The 19,617-nt window shown below is 44.3% G+C and overlaps 1 protein-coding gene across 2 annotated transcripts; it reads right to left on the bottom strand.

Moving 5' to 3' along the window:
• Nucleotides 1-1,952: 1,952 nt before the first annotated feature.
• LOC110499032 (ubiquitin domain-containing protein 1) lies at nt 1,953-19,441 on the bottom strand. 2 transcript variants are annotated; one of them, XM_021575862.2, is made up of 4 exons: nt 19,325-19,441; nt 18,709-18,850; nt 5,403-5,630; nt 1,953-5,108 (listed from the first exon to the last, which is right to left on the bottom strand). In XM_021575862.2, exons 2-4 carry the CDS (start codon nt 18,794-18,796, stop codon nt 4,726-4,728), a joined length of 699 nt encoding a protein of 232 aa, XP_021431537.1. In that variant the 5' UTR covers nt 18,797-18,850; nt 19,325-19,441; the 3' UTR covers nt 1,953-4,725. The 2 variants fall into 2 exon arrangements, with proteins under 2 accessions (XP_021431537.1, XP_021431536.1); XM_021575861.2 differs by having other exon boundaries at nt 18,709-19,440.
• Between the last annotated feature and the right edge of the window lie 176 nt (nt 19,442-19,617).

The raw sequence follows: 19,617 nt of genomic DNA, 5'->3' as shown, positions 1-19,617 counted from the left end.
TCAACTCAGCAACACAGAGGTCAGGGAGCCTTTAATTGTTTTCAGCAAAAGCATACCCGTCATCTATAGGATAACGGCAATGGTCTCCCAGTATTGTTACAGCTAGGGAGTATACCAGGATGACGAGCATCTGAGCAATAAGAGTGGAAATAACTGAAGTAGTGGGGGGGGGGGGGGGGGGGGGGGGCGTCAACGTAAATAGTCCGGTGGCGATTTTAATAATTGTTCAGCAGTCTTATGGCTTGGGGGTAGAAGCTGTTGAGAAGCCTTTTGGTCCTAGAGACTTGGTGTTCCGGTACTGCTTGCCGTGTGGTAGCAGAGTAAACAGTCTATAACTTGGGTGACTGGAGTCTGACAATTTTTGTATATATTTATTTTTTAATTCTGATTTCTCAAGGGGTGCTGTAGCAATCTCAGCACCCCCATTTCTCACAACTATGGTAGTGGGTGTAGAATTGATAAAGATAAACTTAGTTTGCTTAGAACCAGCGCTCCATGAAGAGCATGTCATCAATGACACCTCTCCAGCAATCTTCTCCATTTCATTCCAGGACGAGCCAATCTTTCAGTGCTCCTCATTTGTGTCATGTCTCCATGTTTTAGGTCATCCGCTCTTCCTTTACCTTCCTTCTATAGAAGAAAGGAAGTGAAACATTTTCTTTCTTTACATGTGAGTACACCACAAGAAGATGTCAATAATCAATACACTAAGTTATTCCCCCAAAAGGTGGCAGTATGACCTAAATCAATTACCTGAACTTGTACTGGGTGTGGGGTGAGCCTAGACAAAGTATTGAACTTTAAACTGATCACCAAAATAAAACAGAACAAATATTTAAACTAATCAAATGTATTTAGGTTTTTATTCATGTACAGTGGCCAGACGGTCTGGTCCAAGGCTACAGACTTGGCTTCAAGATCAAATTAATACAGAGAGATTTATTTTTCCAATGATTTTATTTGACAGTTAAAAATAAGGTTGACAATTAAATCATCTTATAAATGTACACGTCACTTGTAAAACAAGTCGTAGGCATATTTAATTATCAGAAATCTCCTAATAAATCACTTATTTTTCAAAATGACTAAATATACAGATCTTTTATACGGCTATATCCTCATTGACATCATCAAAAGCGCAATTAGCTTGTTTCTGCTTTGAGCTGTTGAAGAAAGGGGGTGCCTCTCGATTCACCCCGGGGAAAACGCTTCATTAAAATGCAATGGCTTCTTAGTATCTGAGGTTCGAGAGGAAAACAAAGCAGTCTACATTGTGTCCTTTAGTAGTACACAAAATAACTAAAATAAATATCTGTGGCCATATGGCTTTTTACCTGCTTGCTTAAGTCCACTGTATAACTGAGTCCACCTGTGTACCATAACTAATACCATGACTATGGACACTACAGAAAGACACAAATGAAACTCCTGACCTGAACCCCAAATGATCAAACGTGCATACAGTACATACAAATATATTTGCACGTTCTTACTAAAACCCGAAAACATAGTGTCTGATTAATTGTCTGCATAAGGGATCATATTCCTAGACAGTTGTTGAAAATGTCCAACTGCAGTGATGGGAGGTTCACAGGTCTCAGAAAAAACAACAAAGAAGTCTATTTATTCCGCTCTCTCCTGCTCCCCTGGCCTGGATCGAACCGCGGCCCTTGTGTGATGTCAATGCTCTGCGGTATCAGATTTGTCCTTACTGGCAATATCGAGCAGATCCCTCACATTGATTACAGTGAGGTTTATATTTTTATGCCGTCTCGCGTAGGGATTTGTACCTTGATGTTAAACCGGCGTATCTTGTTACAGCTCTCATACGACTACAAAATTACCATAGTTGAAGCCAACATTTGAGACACATTCTGAGAAAAGTGTAACGACCCAGCTAACAGAACATGGGCCAAGATTTTTTTTTTTTTTTTTACAAAGAGGCTCTATTGCAAAGGTAGGTCTTATGAGCCCCAAATGATGTGCTAACCTCAGAGGCCGAGCCAATTCACAGAAAGTACATGATTATCATAGTGAGGTCATGCCATTAAAAGAAAGATGTTGCTACTTGAAAACACTTTTCTAGAAGGGACAACATTTCAAAACAGGGACAAAAGCAATATGAAACTCTGGACAAGGTCAAAGAAAGTTGATTGTTCAATGACAAAGCAATCTGAACATAGCAGGCTCCTACGTGAAGTTCTGCGTTTGAGAACGTTTACAATAGTCACAGCTAATGCTACGGTACCACATGAAATATGGGAAGAATCAAGGTCTAGTCTGTATTGCACATAAATACATTGTAAGTTGAGAGAAATGCTTATTCAAGTTTGCATAAAATGTTCAATACATTCCCAGCACAGTATGAATCAACTGTTGAAGCTAAAATGGATGAAGTTCAAATGATGCCTACGCAGAAAAAAACTAAAATGATAGCGTAACCACGATGACAATAGCATGGTACAGGTCTTTCCATCTCCAGCTTAACTGTCCACCAACAAGTACGGTGTTCTATGTTGTTGTTGTTTTTAGGCCACATTAAGGCTCGAGGGGAATTGAACTTCACTACCGTCTGGTTGGCTTCTTCGCGATATGGCCGGCAGTCAAATGAGTGAGCAGCAGCAGTTTGTCGGGAACCCTCCTGCAAAGACACCCTCGCCCCTCTACCATCCCTACAGAGCAGTTAAAAGAGAAGATACTTCTAACCCCTCATACGGGGTCACGTAGTTTTCATCCCCCCCTAATGGTTAAGGTTAGGATTGGGGGTCTGGTGGTTAAGGGAAACAACTCCTACCCTCTTGCCATCCCCATGGCAGCCCAGGCTCAGAGGCATATTGGTGCAGCTACTGCTCAGAGAGTCAGCTTGGCCTGGCTTTTGTTTGTGTGGGAGGAAGGGGATGGATTACGGTCTGCGTGCTGAATGGACTAAGCTCTGGTCAGCTAACTTTACGCTGGGTCGGCTGGCTGGGGCTCAGAATCCGCATCGACAGCCGGATACAAGGGGATCCAAAATTAGCTTGACCACCCTGCTCGTGAGGACTATAGGTCCGTCTAGTGAAGCCTCAGGTTATGGGGGGGGGGGGGGGGGGGGGGAGGCAAAGTGCTTGGAGAGAGAGAGGTGGAACAGCAAAAAGGCCAATGTGAAGGATAAAGGAGCACCTCGGGGGCAGTGAGGTGCCACCTAAGACAGGCAAGCACATGTTGTACAATTCCATGAGTGTACAAGACGTCGGGAACACCTGCTGTTTCCGTGAGACTGACCAGGTGAACGCTATGATCCCGTATTGACGTCACTTGTTAAATCCACTTCAACGTCAGTGTAGATGAAAAGGGAGGAGACTGGTTAAAAGAAGGATTTTTTATTAAGCCTCGAGACAAATGAGACATGGATTGTGTTTGCGTGCCATTCAGAAGGTGAATGTACAAGACAAACGATTTTAAGCGCCTTTGAACGGGGTATGGTAGAGGTGCCAGGCGCTCCGGTTTCAGTGTGTCAAGAACTGCGACGCTGGTTAGGTTTTTCCACGCTCAACAGTTTCCTGTGTGTATCAAGAATGTTCTACCACCCAGAGGACATTCAGACAATTTGACACAACTGTGGGAAGCATTGGAGTCAACATGGGCCAGCATTCCTGTGGAACGCTTTGAACAACTTGTAGAGGACATGCCCCGACGAATCGAGGCTGCAACTAAATATTAGGAAGGTGTTCCTAATGTTTTGTACACTTGTGTATATTAAAAACAGAGGCATACTCCAATCATCTTCACATTTCACCTCAGGATTGTTATGTGGCACAGCATGAGGGCTGGGCTCTAATCATAGTCACTTTACAGTACATACAACAACAACAAAAAACAGGTGAGGGGGACAACACGTGGAAAACAGCCATGAAAACACCACAGTAAATTTGAACTTCAACAACTGACAAGACAAACGATCGGAAAAGGCAGCAGTATACTTAGGATTTTTTTTTATAGATCTATGAAAAGATTATTCCTGATTCTAGAGAAAGGAGGCTTTAGCAGTAAAACTAGAGTTTTCCCCCTAGGATTTTGTTTTGTTTTCTTCCTTGAAGGCACACAAACTACTACGCAAATATAATCAAGTGTGCAAAAAAAGCTTATTAAAAGAATTAGAATGAGAAAAATAGTTTGTATTTCACTTGAGGGAGGATCAAGGTAGGAATCTATGACGGGGGGGGGGGGGGGGGGGGGGGGGGATGTGCTTTACAACCGATCCAAATTACTCTGCGATTTATATTGGCACTTAGTTACCGTTAGTGCAGACGCAGACACCTTGCAAATGCCATGCAGTTCACACCTGCAGTGTCTCACATCTGGGTTGGGAGGGCAATTCTGCTGTGATTTGGGTCATTTTTGCAGGGGGGGGAGGGTAGAGGTCTCAGTGGACAGTGTGACTCCAGAGTTAGTGTGGTGAGTGACACAGAACACCCTTCTCAGAGTGAGTGGTCTGGTCTGGCTAGATCAATCAAATCGACCAACCTTCCCACAGTGAAGTCACGCATTCAAAAATATATCACACTCTTTAATGGTAGACATTGAAAAGCAGCACTTTGGAGTCTCTCCCTTCTGTTATTCATCTCTTATAATTCCCCAGATCACCTCTCCGTTTTAAAGAGCAGTGGTAAAGCCATTATCCAGGGTTCCTCTTATCCAGTCCGGTCTCTCCATCACCCCTCCTCTTCACCCCTACTCACCTGGGACCTAGTTAATGGGGGCTTGCGGGTTGACGATGACCTGGATGACAAAGTCCTTCTGGATCTTGGTGTCCTGCAGGCGGGTCTTGTCCGTGAGCAGCTTGCCCGAGAAGAACCAGCGCTGGTGGGCTGTGTCGATGTCCTCCTGGGCCTGCAGCTGCTTCTTCAGCTGCCCGATGGGGTCGGCCATGCTGGCGCTGAGGCGCAGGTCCTTGCCCGTGGAAAGGCGCACCTTGAGCTGGAACTCCTTCTTGGGGGCAGCGGTGGGCTCGGGGTTGTCACCGGGGTCCTCGTCGCTGCGCTCGGAGATCAGGTTGACCGGAGGGGCCAGGCAGTAAACGGGCAGCTGGTAGCAGCTACCTAGCTCATCATAACACTCCGTCAGGGACCCTGGAACACACAAAGGAAAAACATGTTTGGGTTGTTAAATGTGTTATTTCACAACTGCAGACAGTTGTCTTGACTCAGGCATGAATCAAAGAAACATATTTTATTATCAGGTTAATAGTTGTCCAATCAGAGCATGGTGTAATATCGTCATTGTTCCAAACCAAATGTACCGACAGCCTATTCAGGTTTCATAATGTGCCCCCGGGGATGATAGCTTCCCTCATAACACAGTTCTGCAGTGTAATGCTGGCTCCATCACCATGGCATGAACCAGGTCTCGTCTGTGGTCCTCACCGTGAGGCAGTGTGATGCTGGCTCCATCCACTATGGCCTGGGCCAGCTCGTGGTCGTTGCACTCCAGGGCCACAGTGGCCGCCTTCAGGGCGTCCCATATCTCCTTGCGTCCCTCGAAGGCCGGCGCCGTGTCCCAGAACTCATCCCTCTTACTGCGGAGCTGGCCCTCCGTCATGGGGTAGTCACTCTTCCACTTGGGCTTGTCCTTCTTGAGGGGCTCATTGCGACCTGCAGGGAAGAATCAACAGATGTTTTTTTGTAGTATCAACCTATAGACTATGTGCCACAGTATTGTTACACAGCTTGCATTGAAACAAGTACGGTTTTAGTCACATGCTTAGGTAATATACAGTACTGTATACTGGGTTACATCCCATATAGGCTTGGGTGGTATACCATATACAATGGGTGGGAGGGGTCCTTGTGTGCACTGACGGTAATACCATATACCCCAATATGGTACAGGAACCATATGAAAATCTGCATAGTGCCCAACCCTAGTGCCGATACCCATTATAGCCTATACATTACCAGGGTTCGTTCTGAATCAAAAGTGGCTTAGGTGGTGGGCGTGGCAGGGGGCACGGCTAAATGTTCACACAGCACATCTTGGCAGCGTAGAGAAAACAATTTTATTTTTAAAGCCAATTTCTAGCAATTCCACAAATTTCCCCATGGAGCTAAGAGAAATGTCCTCAAATTATATGCATTTTACCATGGCTAATGCAGTGTTGTTTGCTCAAACAATCTCTTCACCTGGACTGTCTAGCTTTTATTTTGGTGATTGTAACATGCTCACCACACCTCTCGCATTACTTCGCGGGAGTTCCAAATAAATTGACACATATTGTTATTCAATAATTTCATCCAAACCGCTCACATGCGTCAACGAGCATCTGGGCACTAAAATAGAAGTTGGTTCTATTTTTGATGCTCCCATCTCCTCATTGGTTTTTAGGAGCATATATCCATGAGGGTGATTGAAAGCTGAACTGAGGTCCACACACCAGTCCAGTTTGTGGTGGCAATGCACCTTAAAAAGTTGGTTGCCAACCGCCATAAAGTCCACAGAAAAAGAAGACCGAAGGAGGAGAGATTACCAGAAACTAACAACGTTTACCTTTTTATCTGTGGATTAATTGTCAGAGTAGAGGACCTTGTGCATTTCAGGTAAAATAACAGCCCAATGTTTATATCCCAGGACAAATTAGCTACCAAGAGCAAGCTAGTTAGCTAAATTGCCATGAGTGGTTTCATGCAAATTCTGTCCGAAATTAATATAGTTGTTTCAGAGTTTGCTTTGATATTTCAACCTGCGTGTCCTGATGGCGTCTGGTGTGGCTGGACAAAATCACAATACGTGCCATGGCGCACACGCGTGCCCAGTCTAATCAGCATGTTAATTCTCAAATATTAGAATAAAAATATGTAGAAAAGATCTATATTATGTGTTTTAGTCATTTAAGTTGATGTCATGGCAACGTTAGCTAGCTAAACTCATGCGCAGAAACACGCCATCAGGTCTAACGGTACAGGCCGTCAAATCAGAGGCAATCCTTTGATATAAAGTTGTTTTTGACCAAAACAACGTGCCAGTTTGTCACTTTCACAAGGTCGGAGTAATAACATGTTTGACTACTTAAGACATTGGCTCAAATCCAGGTTGTGCCTTTAGGAAGAATATCACTTCTCTCTGACTTCTCAAACCCCAAACCCAGGCCTGGTCTGGTCTGCTTGGTATGTTTTGCAAGAGTTCCTGGAAGTCTGGCGATGTTGCCCCTCTGAGTTTACAATCTCTGTGGTTAAGTTGCACATTATTGTTTTTAACATGTGTGAGTTTAGCTAGCTAACGTTGCCATGATCTCGCCTACAAGTGTGAGCTGGGATTTCTATTGGAGAAGCAGTTTTTGCCCAACTGTATTGTGTAACCAGATTTTTCTGCCATTGAAAGCATGTAAATTCAACAACAAAATTTGGGGTGGCAAAAACTTTCAGTGTAAACTTAAAATGACTCTCTCCTTCACTGTAGCCAACATGAGTAAAACATTTAAACGTGTTAACCCTCGCAGGGCTGCAGACCCAGACGGCATCCCCGGCCGAGTCCTCAGAGCATGCACAGACCAGCTGGCTGGTGTGTTTACAGACATATTCAATCAATCCTAAACCCAGTCTGCTGTCCCCACATGCTTCAAGAGGGCCACCATTGTTCCTGTTCCCAAAAAAGCTAAGGTAACTGAGCTAAATGACTACTGCGCTGTAGCACTCACTTCTGTCATCATGAAGTGCTTTGAGAGACTAGTCAAGGACCATATCACCTCCACACTACCTGACACCCTAGACCCACTCCAATTTGCTTACCGCTCCAATAGGTCCACAGACAACGCAATCGCCATTACACTGCACACTGCCCTAACCCATCTGGACAAGAGGAATACCTATGTAAGAATGCTGTTCATTGAATACAGCTCAGCATTTAACACCATAGTACCCTCCAAACTCGCCATTAACCTCGAGACCATGGGTCTCGACTCCGCCCTGTGCAACTGGATCCTGGACTTCCTGACGGGCCACCCCCAGGTGGTGAGGGTAGGTAACAACATCTCCAGCCCGCTAACCCTCAACACTGGGTCCCCACAAGGGAGCGTTCTAAGCCCTGTCCTGTACTCCCTGTTCACACACGACTGCGTGGCCATGCACGCCTCCCAACTCAATCATCAAGTTTGCAGACGACACTAGAGTGGTGGGCTTGATTACCAACAACGACGAGACGGCCTACAGGGAGGAGGTGAGGGCCCTCGGAGTGTGGTGTCAGGAAAATAACCTCACATTCAATGTCAACAAAACAACGGAGATGATTGTGGACTTCAGGAAAACAGCAGAGGGAGCAGCCCCCCTATCCACATCGATGGGACAGTAGTGAAGAAGGTGGAAAGTTCCTTGGCATACACATCACGGACAAACTGAAAGGGTCCACCCACACAGACAGCGTGGTGAAGAATGCGCAGCAGCGCCTCTTCAACCTCAGGAGGCTGAAGAAATTCGGCTTGTCACCAAAAACACTCAAAACTTTTACAGATGCACAATCGAGAGCATCCTGTCAGGCTGTATCACCGCCTGGTACGGCAGCTGCTCCACCCATAACCATAAGGCTCTCCAGAGGGTAGTGAGGTCTGCACAACGCATCACCGGGTGCAAACTACCTGCCCTCCAGGACACCTACACCACCCGATGTCACAGGCAGGCCAAAAAGATCATCAAGGACAACAACCACCCGAGCCACTGCCTGTTCACCCCGCTATCATCCAGAAGACGAGGTCAGTACAGGTGCATCAACGCAGGGACCAAGAGACTGAAAAACAGCCTCTATCTCAAGACCATCAGACTGTTAAACAGCCATCACTAACATTGAGTGGCTGCTGAAAACATACTGACTCAACTCTAGCCACTTTTATAATGGAAAAATTGATGTAATCAAGTTCATCACTAGCCACTTTATATAATGCTTACATACCCTACATTACTCATCTCATATGTATCTACTGCATCTTGCCTATGCCGTTCGGGCACCACTCATTCATATATTTTTATGTACATATTCTTATTCATTCCATTACACTTGTGTGTATAAGGTAGTTGTGAAATTGTTAGGTTATATTACTTGTTAGATATCACTGCGTGGCCGGAACTAGAAGCACAAGCATTTCGCTACACTCGCATTAACATCTGCTAACCATGTGTATGTGACAAATACAATTTGATTTGAGCAACTCTCAAAGTTACATCCGAGGCATGTCCAAGGAATCCACGTAATAAATATGTTAACATCTAGGTATGGGGGCATGGTGTACTTTGCACATCGATGGCTATACAATCTAGCACCTGATAGGGAATGTTTGCTGCCTACAGTGCACTTGGAAAGTGTTCAGACCTTCACTTTTTTCCAAATTTTGTTACATTACAGCATTCTTCTAAAATTGATTGCTTTTCCTCATTAATCTGCACAATACCCCTTAATGACAAAGCGAAAACAGAATTAACCTAAGCACACGTGGCTTCGGAACAAGTCTGAATGTCCTTGAATGACCCAGCCAGAGCCCGGACTTGAACCCGATCTAACATCTGTGGAGAGATCTGAAAATAGCTGTGCAGCGACGTTCCCCATCCAACCGAACAGAGTTTAATAGGATCTGTAGAGAAGAATTGGAAAAACTACCCAAATACAGGTGTGCCCAAGCTTGTAGCGTCATACCCAATAAGACTGGAGGCTGTAATCGCTGCCAAAAGGTAAAGGGTCTGAATGCTTACGTAAATGTGAAATCAGTTTTTATTTGTAGTAAAACCTGTTTTTGTCTTTGTCATTATGGGGTATTGTGTGTTGTATTGGGGGCTCCCGAGTGGCAGTGGTCTACGACACTGCTTCTCATTGCAAGAGGCGTCACTGCAGTACCTGGTTTGAATCCAGGCTGCATCACATCCGGACGTGATTGGGAGTCCCATAGGGTAGGCACAATTGGCCCAGCGTCATCTGGGTTTGGCTGTCATAAGAATTTGTTCTAACTGATTTGCCCAGTTAAATAAAAAGGTTAAACAAAATAAAAATACCCCAAAATATATAAATAAAAAAGGGAAAAGGGATTTAATCAATTTTAGTACAGGGCTGTAATGTAACAAAATGTGGAAAAAGTCACAGGGTCTGAATACTTTCCAAATGCACTGCATGTCTGGCCTGTCAAGTGTCGATGGTTCTGGAAGACATGAAAGGGCAAGGGGTGTCCCACATCACCTCTGCAAAGGCTGCAATCCAGGCACTTTTCACTTCCTTCAACTGTTGGCTGCAAGCACTTTCTATAACACATGTTCAAGTAGAACAGACTACACAGTAGATAGGTAAGAATACTTCAATACCAGCAGCCATTGATTTGATAAAGCCATTCATATTTATACAAAAACCTTTTGATTTTCGATGCAAGGTGAATAATAACCTAGTAAAATAATGTTTGAGGGGGCTTAAACAATGGGGGGGGGGGCATTACCATGTGGAAAGAGAGCAAAAAATGTTGTGGTGTCAATGCCTGGTATAGCATGACATTATAATAGGATATTCAATAGCCTCCATACAATAAGGTCATAGTACCATATTGCTAGGTGTAGCAGACACATGAAAAGGCTAGAGTCCTTAAAACTGCCCTACAAAAGATACTCAGGAAGCTGATAGACATGACTTTGCTCTGGCTATGCCACAGCCTGCCGTGGCAGCGTTAGATATTCCATGAGGACTAATACACCTATAATCCATTCATCATCAACATTATAACAAAGTCCTCCCCTCTTTGCCAGAACCAGGGCAGAAAGGTGAGCCATAAAACATCTCCTGCACATCTATCATTCCAGTGTTTATTTGCTATATTGTAATTTACTTCGCCACCATGGCCTATTTATTGCCTTACCTCCCTTATCCTACCTCATTTGCACACACTGTATAGACTTTTTCTACTGTATGTTTGTTTTACTCCATGTGTAACTCATGTGTCACACTGCTTTGCTTTATTCTTGGCCAGGTCACAGTTGTAAATGAGAACATGTTCTCAACTAGCCTACCTGGTTAAATAAAAGGTGAAAAAAAACTGAGCGATCTAAACTCTGCACATTTGCATGCGAGAGCAAAGGAGGCATTCCGAGCATACAGTGGAGTTGAATGCCTGAATATTTCCCTTTCTGTGCCATTCCCGGTCCAGATATTGTTTGGCACCCTCGGCGTTGCACCGGGTACACAAAGTATGGGAGTTGTGCATTCCTATTCCCCAAACGTCTCACTTGGCACTGATACAACAGTTAACAAGATATTTACGGAGTGTTTGGGCCTGCCCGTCTGGAGAATCTCTCTCTACATTGCCCCCCCCCCCCCCCCCAAACACACACCCACCCTATCAATGTTTATAATTAGGGCATGCAGACAGTACTGCACATGTACATCTGAAACATTAGCCGTGCTTAGCATTGGATTAGCACTGCACACCTCGCGGGGCAGCCCTGCCAGGAAAACACTTTTCAGCACCAGGCTGGCCCAGCATACAGAGATTCTAAAGTGCATCCTGTCTCGGTCTGTAACACATAACCTAAAGGAGAGACGGCTTAATTGGACTCCGGCAGACAGCTGACAAGTGGCTCTCAGAATGGCAGAGAGAGAGGAGGGTCCCCGGTCTCCCAGGACATTGTGCCAAACTGAGCAGCTGGATTTTAGTCGGCACCGAAGCGTGGCTTCGGCACAGACTGCCGCAGGTACTAAACAGGCCTAAGCCAGGTTAGCTTGCACCCGAGCGAGCATTTAAACAGGTTCAAAGAAAGGAGAATATGGAGCCGATGATTGTGGTCCTAAAATGACCAGCTAGAGGTCTTGCTGATCTTCATTGTCAAGTAGCCGAACTAAGGGCAGCAAGGAGGGGCAACAAAGACAGTTGCCAAGAGAACATGGATTGATTTTTAAGTTATTATTTTTGTTTAATTTATTTTGGGTGTTCTGCCATCTTTAGTCTCTTCTTTCACACTAACTGGTACATCTGTTCTGGACAAAATATATTTAAAATAAATTATGGGGTTGCCTTTCCTCCAAACAAATTATTTATAGTGCAGGCAGCTTACAAGGAGTAACTAAATCGGGTGGGGGGGGGGGGGGGGGAACACACGCTGTAGGATTTGTAGGGCGTGTAACATTGGGTCTTCCTACTAGCACTCAGGCAGGGTGGTGGAGAAGTCTACAAGAGCTGTTGGATTAGGCAGCACACAGGACCAAGACACACAGCTGTGTGTGTAACACTATGATGACTTAAGGGACACGATACATGTTCAACTCAACATACAGGCTAATAAGTCTTGGAAAAAAAGACCGGAAGACTTACCAGTCATCATATACAGAGCCTTCAGAAAGTATTTACGCCCCTTGACTTTTTCCACAATTTGTTGTGCTACATCCTGAATTTAACATGGATCAAATTGAAGTTTTTGGTCACTGGGCTACACATGTCAAAGTAGAGTCAAAAAGTATTATGGCAAGCCTAAACAAGTTCAGGAGTAAAAATGTCCTTAACAAGCCACAAGTTGAATGGCTGTGATAGGAGGAAATGGAAGATGGCGCAACAGCATTGTAGTTACACCACAATACTAAGCTAATTGACAGAGTGAAAAGGAAGCCTGTACAGAATTTTAATAAACATTCCAAAAGATGCATCCTGTTTGCAACAAGGCACTAAAGTATACTGCAAAAAAAGTGTCAAAGCAATTAAACTTTGTCCTGAATACAAAGTGTTATGTTTGGGGCAAATCCAATACATTACTGAGTACTACTTGCCATATTTTCAAGCATGGCGGTGGCTGCACATTGTTCTGTGCAATGTTGCTTTGAAGCTGCGTACGTGTGCTTCTCCCCTCAGACTGCCATCCAGAAGAAATATTAACCAGCGCAGAGAAGCACACGACTGAACAACTTAACTTAGTTTTCCCCTTTAGTTACCACCATCAACATTTCGCTCTACTGTGGGAATTGTGCTAGAGTAAATGCAATATTAGCCACTTTCAATGTAACATAGCGAAAAAACAAAAATGAACTATGCAAGAGTATGCTAAACTAACGGTGCAAGAGATTCTTGTAGACAGAGCGCATTGGATTAGGATTCTATTGCATTGACAGGCATAAATCAGGCCTGTACTCTACACAGACCGGTATGCCATAACCAATCAGAGCTGCAGTATGCCTATATGCAAATAGCCATCGCTATATATGGATCTGTGCAATTCACTTTGAACTGGACTGTGTTTACAGCATGAGTGGTTGCGAGTTCATGCGCATGTTGAGATCAGAGTGACAGCCGCATGTAGCAACCTGTGCACATTTGATCATTTTCTTTGCTAGTTAGTGAGTTATCCCAGTTCTAACTCATTTCTAGTTAACAATGGGGCAGTTGTTGCTTACTACAAGAGCACAAAATGTGTGCATTTCTGGCTCTTTGAAAAGCAAGTCAGGTAAAGAGCTTTTTTTTTATGTCTTAAAGGGGCAGTGTATTTTGAGACGGTCTTGAATTAGGTAAGTGGCCAATAGGCAGAGGGTAGCACAATTATTCTGATTGTCTAATAATGGGGTAAGGGAATAATGCATTTTATTTTGTAAAATGGTTTCTTGCATCAAACATTTTCAGTCACCTTGTCTGAAGGACACGTGGATACACAGGTTGTCAGGCCCTGCATGTTTTTTTCTCTCGTTTTTTCCTCTGTAGTCTCATGGTATGTAGGCCTACATTGAATACCACACATTTACTGGTACTGTTGCCTGAATGATAAAACAGCTATTTCCATGTTAAAATGTCACGGGATGCATTTTTCACCATTGTTTTTGATGGTAAGCCACCCTGGAAGGCTAACATTATGATCAAATAGCCACAGTATCCTACTTGGCCACTGTTAAAAGTGTAACTTAGAGCGGGTACAGCCTTAGCGTTCACAGTAAACACACGCCTGAAGTTGCACAGAATTCTGCACTCAGCAGACCTGAAATTTGCTCAGTGCAGAATTTTTTTCTGAGGGAACATTAGTTATGGGTATGCTTGTAATCGTTAAGGAATGGAGTTTTTCCAGGATAAAAAAAAAGAGAAAGCTAAGCACATGAAAAATCCTAGAGGAAAACCGTGTTCAGTCTGCTTTCCATCACACACTGGGAGATTCCCGCAGGATAATAAACTAAAACACAAGGACAAATCTACACGAGTTGCTTACCCAGAAGGCGGGGAATGTTCCTGAGTGGCCGAGTTACAGTTTGGACTTCAATCTGCTTGAAAATATATGGCAAGACTGGAAAAATGGTTGTCTAGCAATGATAAACAACCAATTTGACAGCCCTTGAAGAACTTAGAAGATATTATACAATCCAGGTGTGCAAAGCTCTTAGACTTACCCAGAACGACGCACGGCTGTAACCGCTGCCAAAGGTGATTCTAACATGTATTGACTCCGGGGTGTGAATGAGATATTTCAATCGTGTTTTCACTTTGTCATTATGGGGTATTGTGTGTAGATGGGCGAGGTAAAAAAAAACATATTTAATCCATTCTGAATTCAGGCTGTAACAACAAAATGTGGAACAAGTTAAGAGGTATGAATACTTTCTAAAGGCACTGTAGCCTAGACTAGGCCTTTGGAAAAAGTCTATAGACTAGGCTAATGTGTATTCTTGATTACCAGTTAACTGATTTGGCAACACAATCCAGCAAATAGTTCAGAAATGTTTACGGGCCATTTGCAGGTGTGCGGATGAGAGCATCTCCTCTGGCCACCCATCGTGAATCAGTGTTGCCAAAGCATTGGAGACACATTGTAGCCACATGACGCAATAAGCAGGGTGTGCTCCTCATGTGGGGCTTGTAAAAGTTGTTCAATGGGTTGAGGTTATGATGGGGCAGATAACGCCACACTTGGGTGTTGGTGAAATGCATTTTACAGACATGGTTGCATTTACAGAACATAACTTTTCAGAACATGAAGAAATAGCCCACCGCTACAGGCTGTTAAAAAGCATGATCTTGGGTGCAAATTAATAAGTTACAATCATAGCTCCCCCCCTCCCCGGATGCTACTAAATACAGGGTGGATTTCTGTGCCTGGAGACCTACAGCCTGCTTTCACCTCTGCAATGTCAACATTGAAGTAGGTCAATTTCAGCCCTGAACCAGAGCTGAAAAGCATATCCGCAAGACTAGGAAGTATCCCTTTCACATACAGTACTGCCATATAGGAATAAATTATATGAAAGTCAAAACCGTTTCAAGTAGAAACACAGCCCCAGTGACATAATGGATAATCTTCGCCACCCGATGAAGGGCCTTGCAGTCGTGGACAGCACTTTCCCATACCAGGCTGTGATGCAACCCATCGGGATTCTCTCGATGGTGCAGCGGTAGTATATGGAGAGGACCCGGGGTGGCTTGCCAGATTTCTTCAGCCGCCTTAGGAAGTAGAGGCGCTGTTACACCCTCTTGACAAGAGTGGTGGCGTTGGCCCATGGTCTGTGACGTAGATGCAGAGAAACTTAATCTACTGCAGTCCCGTTGATGTGGACCGAGGCGAGTTCCCTCCTCTGCTTCCTGAAGTTAACAATCAAGTCTTTTGTTCTGCTGACATTGGAGGAAGAGGTTTCTGTCCCACAATGCCAGTTCTCTTACCTCCTCCCTATAGACTGACTCGTTGTTGGTTATCAAGCCGACAATCTTGGTTTCTTCAGCAAACTTGTGAGTTGGTGCCGTGCAAAGCCACACAGTCATGGGTGAACGGGAGAGGGCAGAGGACACTCCCCTGGGGGGCCCATGTGTTAAGAGTCAGTGTGAAGGAAGTGTTGTTGCCAATCCTCACAGCCTGTGGTCTGCCTTTCAGGAAGTCCTTGGAGGGAACAATAGTGTTGAATGCTGAACTGTAGTCAATGAACAGCATTCTCACATAGGTGTTCATCTTGTCCAGACGTGTTTGGGCCATGTGAACAGCGATGGAAATGGCATCTTCCGTGGATCTGTTGAAGCAGTAGGCAAATTGGGGTGGATCCAGTGTGCCTGGCATGCTGACCATGACCATCCCTGTTATTAGCTATGCAGAGTCATTTTAATAACTCTACCTACATGTACATATTACCTCAATTACCTCGACTAACAGGTACCCCCTGTATATAGCCTCGCTCTTTAGGTATTTTCTTAAAACTGCATTGTCTGTAAACACTTCACTGTAAGGTCAACCCCCGTTGTATTCGGCGCATGTGACAAACAACATGTTATTTGATTTGACCAGCCTCCCGAAGCACTTCATGACGACACGGGTGCATGCGCGGGCGATAGTAATTTGCCCATGTCACCTCTGTTTTCTTGGGAAAAGGGATGATTGTGGTCTCCTTGAAGAGAGTGGGGACTACAACCTGGTACAGGTTGAAGATGTCTGAGAAGATGCCCGCCTGTCAGCACACACGCTGGGGACGCAGCAAGGGATGCCATCTGAGCCAGTGGCTTTGTGAGAAATTCTGTGAATACTCACATCAGCCTCGAAGAGCGAAAGCGCCTGGTCACCCGGAACAGCGAGAGCCTTTCTGGATGGCTCAGTATCGTATGCCTTAAAGTGAGCATAGAATGTGTTAAGCTCGTCTGGGAGGGAGGCGTCAGTGGGCATCACACAGCTGGATTTGCCTTTGTAGCCTGTGAAACGGCTAGCTTAGTTAGCGTGGGCGCTAAATAGCGTTTCAATCAGTGACGTCACTTGCTCTGAGACCTTGAAGTAGTAGTTCCCCTTGCTCTGCAAGGGCCGCGGCTTTTGTGGAGCGATGGGTAACGATGCTTCGAGGGTGACTGTTGATGTGCGCAGAGAGTCCCTGGTTCACGCCCGGGTATGGGCGAGAGGACGGTCTAAACTTATACTGTTACATTGATGCTGTTGACCCGGATTACTGGTTGCTGCGGAAAAAGGAGGGAGGTCAAAAGGGGGGTGAGTGTAACGGATGTGAAACGGCTAGCTTAGTTAGCGTGGGCGTTAAATAGCGTTTCAATCAGTGACGTCACTTGCTCTGAGACCTTGAAGTAGTAGTTCCCCTTGCTCTGCAAGGGCCACGGCTTTTGTGGAGCGATGGGTAACGACGCTTCGTAGGTGTCAGTTTTTGATGTGTGCAGAAGGTCCCTGGTTCGCGCCCGGGTATGGGCGAGGGGACGGTTTAAAATTATACTGTTACACAATGCTAGGCAGCGACACATGACGACACAGCATGGTAGCAGCACAAAACATGGTGCAAACATTATTGCGCAGTCAACAGCACGAAGGTCAAGAAGATAGAGACAACAATACATCACACAAAGCAGCCACAACTGTCAGTAAGAGTGTCCATGATTGAGTCATTGAATGAAGAGATAAAACTGTCTAGTTTGAGTGTTTGTTGCTGCTCGTTCCAGTCGCTAGCTGCAGCGAACTGAAAAGAGGAGCGAACCAGGGATCTGTTTACTTTGGGGATCTTTAACAGAATGTGACTGGCAGAACGGGTGTTGTATGTGGAGGATGAGGGCTGCAGTAGATATCTCAGATAGGGGGGAGTGAGGCCTAAGAGGGTTTTATAAATAAGCATCAACCAGTGGGTCTTGCGACGGGTATACAGAGATAACCAGTTTACAGAGGAGTAGAGTGCAGTGATGATTCCTATAAGGAGCATTGGTGACAAATCTGATGGCCGAATGGTAAAGAACATCTAGCCACTCGAGAGCACCCTTACCTGCCAATCTATAAATTATGTCTCCATAATCTAGCATGGGTAGGATGGTTATCTGAATCAGGGTTAGTTTGGCAGCTGGGGTGAAAAAGGAGCGATTACGATAGAGGAAACCAAGTCTAGATTTAACTTTAGCCTGCAGCTTTGATATGTGCTGAGAGAAGGACAGTGTACCGTCAAGCCATACTCCCAAGTACTTGTGTGAGGTGACTGACTACCTCTAGCTCTAAAGTAGTAATCACACCTGTGGGGAGAGGGGAACAGAGAAATGGTTCCCTGGCGTTTTGATGACCATGTAACTCTTTCGGACAAGGTGACTTATCAATATATTCGGATATATTTACTCTCAGATTCAAAAATGCAAATTAGCATCAACGTAGACATCATGCAAGACTACAAATGCCTGCAAGCTCCTGCACGTCATCTCTAGCTAAACACCTTTGCTAACAGGCATTGTTGTCGATTTTAAAACTTGCACAAGACAGCTTGCAGAATTGTAAATTTAAAGAAATTTTGCCAATTTAATAATTACTAAATGTAGCTAACATTAGATAGTTAATCCCAGCCTCAATTTGGCAGTGTCGTTCAGATCATCATAGCATTTGTAGTGGGGGGGGTAAATACAGTTGAATATATTAACAAGTCACCTTATCCTAGAGAGATTTACAAGGTTAGCAAAACGTCACGCCAGGGTAAGCCTACAAGAAGCACAGTCCTTATTTTAGCTATGCGTTTCTAAAATCCACTATGGGAAAAATATATGGTGGAAAAACGATTGGAACCATTTCATTGTTTGACCGCTAGGTTTTATGGGGTTTAAGACTCATGTGGTAGGTACTATTGGGTATGCACTACACTTGAGAACCTAAGGAGAAACTCCTATTGACCAGTATTATTGCACTGGACCGGGGAATTAGTAATTACATGGGTATGGCACTACAATGCACGATCTGGTAAACACTTACCATGCAATGTAATGAACTTGGTTTGTATTCGATGCACTCGAGATAACCAAACGAATACTCGTTAACTTACCTCCACGTTTTCGGTGTGTCCTTCCACCGCTCCTGGATGAACCGTGGCCCTGTGTGTCCTCGCGTTCTCTCCCAACACATCCTCCCATGATTTGTATCAGATGGCTAACTATGTCGGGGCCCCATCATTAACCAACCGCAAGCTGGTTCCAAAACAAATATATACAGATCCACTGTACAAAATTAACGAGGTCAAGTTAATTATCTTGATAGATGAATCCACAGAGTAACGGAGGTAATGTGCACGCTGGTCGAACAACTAGCCAACAAGCACGGAAGCTAGCTAGCTAACAAGCTCAATAGTACGCTAGCTATCTCCGTTTTATTATTGTTTGATGTGATCCAACGTTTCAAAAGCAGTAGTCACGTGCAGAATGTCTAGCCAGCTAAATTGGATAAAAGTCATTGATTGTGTTATAGTTCAACGCTAGACATTCCTCTATAAATACAAATTTAGACAGGTTCGCTTTCTTTGTAACCAACAGTTAAGCAACTTTCTTGCTAGCTAAAAAAGTAGTAAGCAGAATTTTATGCACTAGCGACCGGGTAAATATTTTAAACATATAGCTAACTAACTTAGATAAAACAATTGATTGTGTATATGGAGAATTTCCAACCCTTCTCATTTTTGTCAGCCTGGTTTTAAATCCCCCTTCCCTTTCTGGTGCAGATAGATACACTAACTTTTTACGCCTGCGCGTTCTCGGGGGAAGGGGGTCAAACGATTGAAAGTTTGTTTTTAAATGTTATTTTATATTTCTTCAGAGAAAATATATTTGTAATGATGCTCTATGTTTTTTGTTATTGTATTGTAATTCGAAATTGTATTTAAAAATAATAATAATAATATTGAAAGTCCACAACCTTGCTAAAAATGTACTTGCTACATTTAGCAGATGCATGGGCCAAG

This window comes from Oncorhynchus mykiss, chromosome 20, assembly GCF_013265735.2.
Source record: "Oncorhynchus mykiss isolate Arlee chromosome 20, USDA_OmykA_1.1, whole genome shotgun sequence".
Classification (NCBI taxonomy): Eukaryota; Metazoa; Chordata; class Actinopteri; order Salmoniformes; family Salmonidae; genus Oncorhynchus; species Oncorhynchus mykiss.
Note: the sequence above shows the minus strand (reverse complement) of the source record. Positions and strands in the feature narration are given on the sequence as shown.

What these genes read in the sequence shown, in the direction of transcription:
- LOC110499032 (XM_021575862.2), bottom strand. Translation starts at nt 18,796, where the DNA reads ATGGGAGGATGTGTTGGGAGAGAACGCGAGGACACACAGGGCCACGGT. An exon ending in GACACACCGAAAACGTGGAG is followed by an intron (nt 5,631 to 18,708) that starts GTAAGTTAACGA and finishes TCTTCCCTGCAG; the next exon opens with GTCGCAATGAGCCCCTCAAG. An exon ending in CAGCATCACACTGCCTCACG is followed by an intron (nt 5,109 to 5,402) that starts GTGAGGACCACA and finishes TGTGTGTTCCAG; the next exon opens with GGTCCCTGACGGAGTGTTAT.